We start from the raw sequence: 10,797 nt of genomic DNA, 5'->3' as shown, positions 1-10,797 counted from the left end.
GGGGGGGGGGGGGGGCAGGAGAGAGAGAGAGAGAGAGAGAGAGAGAGAGAGAGAGAGAGACAGAAGGCAGGAGAGAGAGGAGGGAGGCAGCCTACACAATATACACACAGAGGTACAGACAGTAAAGGTGATGTTGTTATAGACTGAATGAATAATGGTACAGATATTTACAGTAGTATTAATGATTATAATAACAATAAGACTAGTAACAATAGTTGTAGCAACAGAGGGTGTCGAGCAGGAACACGGGGGCAGCAGGTGACCCGCAACCACAGATCCAGACTCCACAGCTCCAGAGCCGACGAGAAAGCACAAGACTACCGGAAAGGGGAGAAGTTGTGTTAGTAACATGCAATAATGGGATTAGGTTGCATACAGAGGGAGAGAAAGTAGAGGAGAGAGGAGCTCAGTGCATCATGGGAAATCCCCCGGCAGTCTAGGCCTATAGCAGCATAACTAAGGGATGGTTCAGGACTCACCTGAGCCAGCCCTAACTATAAGCTTTATCAAAGAGGAAAGTCTTAAGCCTACTCTTAAATGTGGAGATGGTGTCTGCCTCCTGAATGATTACGTTAATCGACTACCACAAGTTTGGCAAGTAAAGAAACGCTCATTCATCTTTTCATAACGAACGACAGTCGGAGCAAACCTCCCGTAGGTCGTAGCTAAAGCAAGAAGCAAGCTAACGTTAGATGGCCAACGCTGAGTTAAACATGTTCACTCACCACAGGTTACTGACCTATTTGCGTTCAGCGCTTCTTTGTTTGGGTCTTGTTTTATGAAGTTTTAAAGCCAAAGTTTATGATGAACGGCTCAGCAGCTGCCTGTGTTTGTTGTCCTCTGTCACGTGCGGCCGCACGCAGCAGATGCTACGTAGGCAGGTTATAGGTAACGCAGGGAGGCGAATAACAGCACGCTTATTAGACGTTTCCTAATTTCGATTGTTCACGAGTCCCGCACCTCGAGTCTGAGTCCTTCTCTGCATTTTACTGTTGATTATGGTGGACCTAATTTAGTAACACTTTATTTTACAGGTTGTATAGCTTCCTGTAATTTCCTCTTCAATTTCATCTAATCAAAATAACATTTGCTTCCAGGTATGAGGAAAATGGACACAGTGTTCAATTTCCAGTGACCTAGAAAGTCTTTCTGTCTGTCAGTAATATTTTCCCCTCGTGGAAATCCCTCTGCACATCAGTGACTCTTTATAAACCAACCAAACCCAACTAAGATTAATTGTCTACTTTTCACATAATTTGTACAAACATTTATCTTTCCAGAAATAGTTCCTTGTGTACTGTTGGTTAATTTAATCTATACAAAAGCATTATATTCTCATCAAGGTGAAATAACTACTAATTACAGCTGTCAAAGACTAAAAAGTCCTATATTTCTTTCTAATTCTAGTCAAATAGAAGTGCAAGGTGGTACAAAATAGAAATACACAAGTATCTCTAAATTGTACACACTTTCCACCGCTGTGATTTTAACAGGACTGACTGTGTTTCCTTCAGGCCAGGTCGATACGTCTACAGAGTTCCCATCAGCCAGTTTGTCCCAATCAACATGAGGGTCACCCTGCTCATAAAGTAAGTACTGCCTGACTGTAAAAATCAAAACATCAGTTGGTCTAAAACACATCCATGAAAACAACTCATTTGAAATTCATCAGTGATCATTTGATTGATTGTTTTGGTTTACAAATATCAGCTTCCTAGCTAACAATTTAATGTGTCAAGCTGTCATAGTATTATGAGTCTAAGAAATACAATTTTTATGAGGTTTGGAAACAGAAACTTTATAACCAAACAAAGAGTATTAAAGTAAACAGAAAAAATGTGTTAATAGTTCCAAATTCACAACTCAGCTACCGTTGACATCCATCAGCTCACACTTTTAATGTCACTAAAATGCATTATTTTCCTGTAAACAACATTAGCTTAAAGTTGATAGTATAAAAGGATAAATTTCAGTATTTTTAAACCCTATTTTCACATATTTTGGTGTTGAAATGACTAGTAGGTCCAGAAAGTTTATAGTCAAAGACTGCACGTCTTTAGAGAGGAGCATATTAGTGTATGATCCCTGTATATCATGCCAGCTACTTCATCATTGAAAATGTCCTGGAAAAGTCCTGGAAAATGATTTGTAGAAAGGATTGAGAACCCTGATGTTAGTTAGCAGTTTAACAGTTTAAGGGTTTGCCTGAGCTGAATCTTCTCAGTTGTGTTTTGAAACTAAAGGCGTGACAGTAAATACAAAGTGTTTTCTTGTTTCTGTGTAGTTCTACAGAGTTGCTGGTGGTTCATCTGTGTAGCTTTGACGAGTCGGCGGCCTGCTCTGCTCCGCTGGATGTAAACACAGTCACTGAGAGCAGATACCCGTCAAACACACAGGTAAATATCATAGTTTCACATCCCCAGTTAAATGATTGATTACATTATTTCTAATATCCGCCATGTAAAGTGTCACTGTCCACCTGTTTTCTGCTGCTTTTCTGAGAGCTGAGCGATGATTTATTCAAATAACTGTAGCAGAGTCAAAAGTACAGTATTTCCCTCTAAAATGTAGTGTACCTCAAAATTGTACAAAAGTACAGTACTTCAGTAAAGGTACTTAATTACTATTCACGACTGGGAATCCATCCAACACGTCTATGCAGTGTTCGAATTACACCGAGGCTGTTGGGGGGTGGAGGCAGGAGGATACATGAATACAAAAAATATACTATCAATACATTGTAGTTGGGGCTGGGAACTAATTAATTAACGTCGACAATTATTTTATCGCACTTTAACGCAGTTTTTATTATTATTATTAATTTGAAAGTCCGTTGCTCACTGACTCTGAATACACGTACAGTCAAACCATCTGGGTCACAGGAGGGGCGGGATGTTGATCAGGCTGCAAATCACTACGGCAGGTTCTCTGAGGTGAACAGAAAGGGAGACAGCACGCCGCGAGTAAACGGCAGGCGCTCTATTGAGAGTAACCATGGCAACAGCTTCTGTGCACCACACAGCCGTAGCCTATTTAACTTGAATTAAAATTACAGGCTACATAACTTTACCCGACAGGCCTTCATCTAGTTTTGCGGGGATGCTCTGCCGTGTGAATTCCCTCCTGTTGGAAGTCTAGTTTAGTTAAACAGTAATAGATTCACCAACAGCGAGGATCAGTCTCTCTTCCAATGATTCAAGACAATTGAACTTCGGCAGTGGGCAGCGGGAACGTACCCGCTTGTCGCTACACCTTGTGCTCGAGCACTTCACCTCACTCTAACAGGGACACTTGCTACTGAACACAAACTGTTTCTGCTGCTCCCTGAGAAAAGAAAAATGTTTCTGCTGATAACTGCTCAGAAAAAACGCAAGAAAACTGGACTCTGATGGTAACTTGTTTTAACAAGCTAGATAAAAGGCAATGCCCTGGCATTGGTTTAATATATGATTTGATAACATTAATGTTTAAGTTGAGATTTATAAGAAATATTTTATTGCTACTGTATAAAAGGGAATATTGCTGGTAAAAAGCACCTTTGTTTAAAGTGTTTGCAAACCACATCAATTTTGCGCAAAACAACGCGATTAATCACGATTATCGCCCAGCACTAATTTTAGTTCATACAGAGAATATTTGGCCTGGGTGAACAAAGAAACGGAAACAGTATTCACAGTTGTGGGGTTAATGTTTTTGTTGCTCTCCGCATGGAAACAATTCAATTCGATTCAAACTCAGAGAACTTTATTTATCCGTTAGGGTGTCCAGTTGTGCAGAGCATTAGTGCGTGTACCATTCACATTCACAGCAGAATCACATACCAGCTGTCAACGGTGGTAAGTAAAGCTTGCACATGATAAATAGGTGATAATCATGAAAAAAGAATGCGTTAAAAACAACCTGTTCTCAACCCCAAGTTGTCACATATGGACGCATGGTCAAGACCTGTTGGCGTTCTCCATAAAAATAAAAATCTCCAAATAATCAATCTGTAAATTCATAGACGTAAATCGGACATCCGTGCTTGAAAGGTTGATGAAAAACCATACATGCACATACTTGGTTAAACTTGAGTGTGGGTTTCAGTTACCATCACAGTTAATAATGCAGAAGCGTGGGGAAACACTGAATTATGGATGTGTGAGGTTGAGGTTTCGCCTCACGTCAGGCCGACATGCTAATCACAGCCACACTCAAGCTAATCCCAGACACAGACACCAATCACACAGTGACACACCATACAGAACATGCATGAGATAGGATGGTAGAAAAAAAACGCATGCGTAATGGGTCTTTTTAGGCTAATTTGATTGTTTTTTTTTAAGTTTGTCTTTCCCACTCCCTGCTAAATGTCTGGATTGTAGTTTTGTAGAGGACCGAGCTGGTCAGAAAGCAGAAATAACCACACAAGAAAACATTAAATGCTTTGTTTTATTTGCAGAGCTAAAGCTATGTGTGTATCAGCTATAAAAAGACATGTCAGGTTAATGCCAAGGTAAGAAACGGGAACAAAAATGGATTTAGCCCCCAAAATGCAGGACGCACAGGCGGTGCAGATGCAGTTACAGTACACAGTAGAGGCAAGCAGGAGTCCAAACTAAAGCAACAAATCCAGCATGTGCATGCAGTAATCCAAAATCTGAAATATGCAACAGGAATACAGGCAGAAGACAAAAGTCAAGACGACAAAAGAGAAGGGGAAACACACTGACTTGTGTCGTGGAAATTATATTCCTGGTGGGGGATTGAGCGAATAATTGAGTTACAACAAACCGCTGAAGAATTTATTTAGAAAAAAATAATAAACAGAGAAGTACTACAACACAAATCCTCTTCCAACCTTGACTGATACCAATCAAAGCAAGGAGAGGAACAGCTAGTAAGGAAAACAATAAAACAACTTCACTTCCATGACCCAAACCCTACACATGTGGACAGACTAGAATAATGAGAATAACAATAAAAGGAACAGGTTAAAGATTAAAAACAATATATAAGACATAATAATAATAGCAAAAATAGCACTCTTATAACAACTTGCATAAAAGATGATTAGTAAAGAAGAAAAAAAAATTCTGCCATCACAACTTACAGCATAGAAAAGGCAGGATAATTAACACAGGTAAAACACATTAAAGGACCTATTATACTGCTTTTCCAGTCCTATATTGTAGTTCTGTGACTTCTATATGGAAGCTTTCCATGATTCAAAGTTCAAAAAAATATTTTTTTTTCTTATACTGACTCTTCATGTAGGCCTTCATTTCAGCCTCTGTCTGAAACAAGCTGTAGATGCTCCTGTCTCTTTAAGGCCCCCCCCCCTCTTAAAGCCCACTGTCTTCTGATTGGCCAAGACCTGAAGCATGTTACCAGGCTGTTGATGTTGCTGGGCAGAACAGGACTGAGCGTTAGTGTGGGAGCACATGACCATATATGGAACAGCAGCTCCGCCTGTTCAGAACAGGAGGAGAAAGTCAGGAGGTTTTTGCTCACAGGGATTTCTTATAAATACTTTAACCTCATTTTTTGAAGCTTTGGCCGTGTTTAACATTAACATTGCAGATAAGTCATAAAATGTGGAAAAGCATAATAGGGTGCAAACAGTCAACCAAGGAGAATAAAAAGACAGGAAGTGTTCGGACAAGACCAACACATTCTCACTCCCAACTCGTCACATTTCAGACCCCTTGGCGCCGTTTTTTAATGCCCTTTAGCGTTGTTTTTGGTTAGCATCAATCAGTATGCAACATCTGATGAAGTTAGCATTTAGAAATATGCAACGTCTGGTTAGACTTTCAAAATAAAACTAGTATTTAACATTGCAATTTGTTTTGGTTTAGGCACCAAAACTACTTGGTTAGGTTTGGGTTTAAATAACTACGTTACTTATGTGACTTAACCTACGTCACTAAAAACAATCAATGTTGATTTTTTGTTTTACACGGGAAACGAACACCAATCTCCTGGGTGAAAGTTCAGTTTCTGGCTCACCATCCACCTCAACCACCACGTTACTCTAACTTTTCTGATATTTATATCTTACACCTGCTTTTGGCGTTCATAAATGACCCTACAGGGCTTCCCCATTGCTTTAAAACGGATGCCAAGAGGTCTCGACCACGCGTGAAAACGGGACTACGGGTGAGATCTGGTCGAAAAGACACAACAGGGAGGATCATTTCAAAATAAAACAGGAACTAACGCAACTCAAAAACCCAAAACCATAAAAAGAAGCTGATAAATCTATTCATGAAAAGTGATCTAAAATATTCTACAGACCAAACAATTTAACGAAACAGTGCAGATTAATTGATAATGATCATTATGTGCAGCCCTGCTATGTTTAAGACATTCATTCAGGGTTTGTTTCAAACTGAAATCCAAAGAGGAGTTAAACTATGTTGTGCCTGTGTGACATGTTGTTTTATTGGAAACTGAGCTATTGTTAAATAAAAGTAGAGCTGATTCTTGTTCTTTGGTCTCTGTCTGTCTCTGCAGGGGGAACACGAATGGCCTCTTCACGTGGCTCGTCTTTATCACAGCTCGTATCACTTTCGCTCCACAGTGGCTGTAAGAAACTGATTTTTCTCTCTCTTGTTTCCTGATAGAAGCAACAGGTTAATATGGTTTATTATTATTTTCTTATTAGTAACAAATCTAATTCGCAGACTCAAACCAACGCTTTATGTATCCTCACTAACGAGTAGTCCTGAAACTAGAGCACCGCATGTGGATTCATCCCCCGCTGAAAATAGTCCCCAACAAATGTACTATTTGCTCCTGTTTGTTTCATAAAAAACTAGAGCGAGCAGCTGTTTTAGGAAATTACTGAGCCTTTTTTATTTTTTCATTTCATATTTCTGAGGTGTTTATAAAGATTTACGTCTTCAGGAGGAACCAATGGGTTCGGAGCTGAGAGATACAGACAGGAAGTCAGACAATAGACTGGTGGTGATGGGGCAGTGGATAAGACGCATGGCTGTGGTGTGAGAGACCCGAGTTGAACTCCCCACTGTAACCTATCCACCAAGGTGTTCCCGAGCAAGCCACTTAACTCCTCGTTGCTCCAGAGGCGTGCGACCTCTGACGTCGCTTTGGATAAAAGCGTCAGCTAAATTAATTAATGTAAATGTAGTAACATGTTGGTTTGGGTCTTTTCACAGGATTTGTTGACAATAAGAAAAATACAGAATAACACAAATCGTACTTACTGTCATAATATTCATTAGTGAAGACAAGGTATCAAAGTTTTTAAGCTGCATTTTCTACTTAACTGAAGATTGATCATGTTTACTTTATTTTGTGGTGTTTATTTTACAAAAACCCAAAGTGACCATCCATTCGGACATTTTGTTTACTCAGTTTTCCCGTGATACTGTGATAACTGTGTCGTGAGATAATAAAATGATAGTCTAGTACAGGGGTTAGCAAGTAATTTTGGCCATTTTTTTTTTGATAACTTAAGTGTGGTTGTCAGCGTCCCTGGTTAGCTCAGTTGGTGAAGTACAGGACTCTCAATCAAAGGTTTGTGTATTCAATCCCCAAACAGGGTAAATATATTTGTTTTCCTCTTCAACAAAGTAATTATGAAGACACTGTTTCACATGCTCACAATAAAGCATGTGCTGGAGCGTATGCGTCACAGCGATTGGTCAACATCCATCCACCTATGGACAGTTATTTTCATTTCCCCAGCATCTCGCTTCTCATTCAGCGGAATCCAATCACAGCTACTTCTGAGGCGTGAGAGGCGAGAGGTTGATGGATGAGGACCAATCGCTGGGACGCACGTGCTTTATTGCGAGCATGTGAAACGGTCTCATAATTAATTTGTTGAAGAAGATGAAAAATATAAAAAACATTCACCTAATATGGAGATCAAACACACAACCCTTTGATTGATAGTCCTGTGCTCCTGGAAGCCGACCATTGAACTAGATGTTTTTTGTATGTATCAACAAAAATCCTCCAGTTATCACGTGAAAACAGAGTAAATAAAATGTTTGATTGGATGGCTGCTTAGGACTAATGTAGTATTGACAATATCATTATAAGTAATATAAATGCTTTTAAATGTCTCCTCAGGGTCAAGCAGACTGCACTACTGACCATCACTACGCGGGGGCGCTCTTCACTGACTACTATTTCCACTTCCACAGACGCTGCACAGACTCATAGGCACAGAAATTTAAAATATATTAAACACTTGCAGCACAAAGATTTTTAGCTGCAAATGCCTTTTTATTGTGATATATTATTCTGAAGTCACTTTTACTGTTAGATTCTACTGCGTAATTGCAAAAGTCTGCAGTGGAACTTGCTTAGCTCAGATGTAGATAACATCCCGGTATATGTTCTTCTGTTTACTGTCATTTATTCTCATGTATTTGCTTTTAAGCTTGTAGAGACGCACAAGCTAACCCAACAAAGATTGAACAGATGAAACTTCTTACCAAATATCAGTGGACGGCAAACCAGATATCATTATAGTGGACGAGAGCAGGACGGTAAAACTAGGTGAGTTCAGTAGAGAATATTAGAGGTAATTGTAGACGACATTGACTGAGTTAAAATATTTCAACTTTTTGCCGTCCTCCACAGTGTAATTTACAACCAGATCGTACGTAGTTCCCTCACACAAAGATAAAATGTGGGCAATCTGGACAACAAGAAGCTAATAATGTTTTTTTTGTTGCTGCTGTTGCCTCTTCTGCAACATAAAAAGAGTATATACAAAGTGCAGCTCTCCTTTCTCTGTCCATGCTGAATATGAGTAAATGACCTTTTGGAGGGAATTTAACATGAATTTTAAGTTTGCAATAGAATTCTAAGAGAAAGCTGCATTTTATAGCTGCGTGCATTGCTAGAATAATGACTTCAAAGTCGCCACATATGGACACATGGTCAAGACAGGACAAGTTTTCTTCAACGCTAAAGGTAGGTGTAGGATATTTAACACAAAAGTCAAAGGAAGGAGGTGGTTGGAGGACCAGAAAGCTGACTTTCGAAAAGGCGGCCAAATTGCAACGTTGTACGACATTAACAAGTACTTTTATTTTGAAAGTCTAACCGGATGTTGCACATGTATTGTAGTGAAGATGACCCTGGACGCTCAAACGTCCCAGGAAGTTAAACAGCATTCACAGAGTTTCCCGTGTGAATGAAAAAGTCAACACTGATTCTTTTTAGTTATGTTACAGAGGCTATGTAGTTATTTAAGCCATGATCTTTTCCTTAAACCATAACCAAATAGTTTTGGTGCCTAAACCTAAACAAACTGTGATATTTCACAACATTAACCACTTTTTTTATTTTGAAAGTCTAACCGGACGTTGCATATTTATTCAAATTTGACCGCAGAGCCCTACATGTACTAAAACAACACTAAACGGTACCCAGGGTATTTAAACGTGACGCCAAGGGGTCTTGACTAAGTGTCCATATGTGAAATATTTGTATCACATTGTCACGCTGTTGGTTTTTCCTGTGTCGTCCTGCCTGAATCCATGCGAACGCAGCATTACTGTGACACTGATATGCAGAAATCTGTTAATGGAATTCAGATCGTTGTGTCGCAAGATAAAAGATAAATCTGTTTCAGGTGATTATCAATATAGAAAGGAGAGGGAAAAAAACATTTCTGTTGTGCAAATTATGTGTATTTTTTTTTCTCGTGAAATACTGAGTTTTATCTTTTTAGGCCTGTAAAAAGTGAACATGATCAGGGTTCGGTTGAACAGGTCACAAGTCATCAGGTAGACCTTTGCAACCTATGATGGCTATAAACGGTCAAAGGCCAGAAAGGTTGTGAATCAACACAAGATTTAAGTAATTTGCTGTGTTGGTTGGTCTTGAATGATTTTTTTTTATTATGATAATGTTTACTTGCTTCTGAGGATGAAACCTGAATCTGTTCCTTATTTGTTATTTCGTTTTAAACAGCATAACTCTTAAAAACACATCCATAAATCTGAGACTCTTAGAAAAAGCACTTATTAGTAATTAGTCTAATGCAAAATGCTACAAAAAGTTATTATAAAGAAGTCATTTTTGTGAAACTGTTTCTATGAGCTGAACGTGACTGAATCCACTCTGCTTTGTGTGAAATTAAAACTAATAGACAGTGAAGTAGAATTAAAATGTTTAAAACTCATATTGCACATGTCTTGATGTTTTTGTTTTATATTTTTACAGTGTGAGGATCAGAGGTGTTTATAATGGAAGGAGTAGTATGTAGCTGTAACTGCATTTCTAGGACCCTTGTTTACTTTGATACTGCCTCCTAGTTGGCTGGCTAGCTAGTTAGCTATGTTACTCTTGACAGCCCCCCAAAAATCAGGAACATCCTGTCTAAAAATGATGCAGAAAAACTAGTCCATGCATTTGTTACTTCTAGGCTGGATTACTGCAATTCCTTATTATCAGGCTGCTCGAAAAAGTCCGTTAAGACTCTTCAGCTGATCCAGAATGCTGCAGCACGTGTTCTGACAGGAACCAGGAAAAGAGATCACATTTCTCCTGTTTTAGCTTCTTTGCATTGGCTTCCAGTAAAATCCAGAATAGAATTTAAAATCATTCTTCTTACCTACAAAGCTCTTAATGGTCAGGCACCATCTTATCTTAAAGAGCTCATAGTACCTTACTACCCCACCAGAGCACTGCGCTCCCAGAATGCAGGGTTACTTGTGGTTCCTAGAGTCTCCAAAAGTAGACTAGGAGCCAGAGCGTCCAGCTATCAAGCTCCTCTCCTGTGGAACCAGGTTCCAGTTTGGGTTCAGGAGGCAGACACCATCTCCA

The 10,797-nt window shown here is 39.3% G+C and overlaps 1 protein-coding gene across 1 annotated transcript in view; it reads left to right on the top strand.

Moving 5' to 3' along the window:
- The window catches only part of LOC123962972 (myelin regulatory factor-like protein), a 31,349-nt gene extending 21,196 nt beyond the window's left edge, over positions 1 to 10,153 (top strand). Inside the window, exons 20-23 of the mRNA XM_046039486.1 lie at positions 1,515 to 1,589; positions 2,285 to 2,396; positions 6,499 to 6,570; positions 8,086 to 10,153. Coding sequence (XP_045895442.1) covers positions 1,515 to 1,589; positions 2,285 to 2,396; positions 6,499 to 6,570; positions 8,086 to 8,178 — 352 coding nt within the window. The 3' untranslated portion in view covers positions 8,179 to 10,153. The remainder of the gene's footprint in view (positions 1 to 1,514; positions 1,590 to 2,284; positions 2,397 to 6,498; positions 6,571 to 8,085) is intronic.
- The last annotated feature ends 644 nt before the right edge of the window (positions 10,154 to 10,797 follow it).

This window comes from Micropterus dolomieu, linkage group LG23, assembly GCF_021292245.1.
Source record: "Micropterus dolomieu isolate WLL.071019.BEF.003 ecotype Adirondacks linkage group LG23, ASM2129224v1, whole genome shotgun sequence".
In the NCBI taxonomy this organism is placed as follows: Eukaryota; Metazoa; Chordata; class Actinopteri; order Centrarchiformes; family Centrarchidae; genus Micropterus; species Micropterus dolomieu.
The sequence above is the reverse complement of the archived record's forward strand: the minus strand, read 5'-3'. Positions and strand labels throughout refer to the sequence as shown.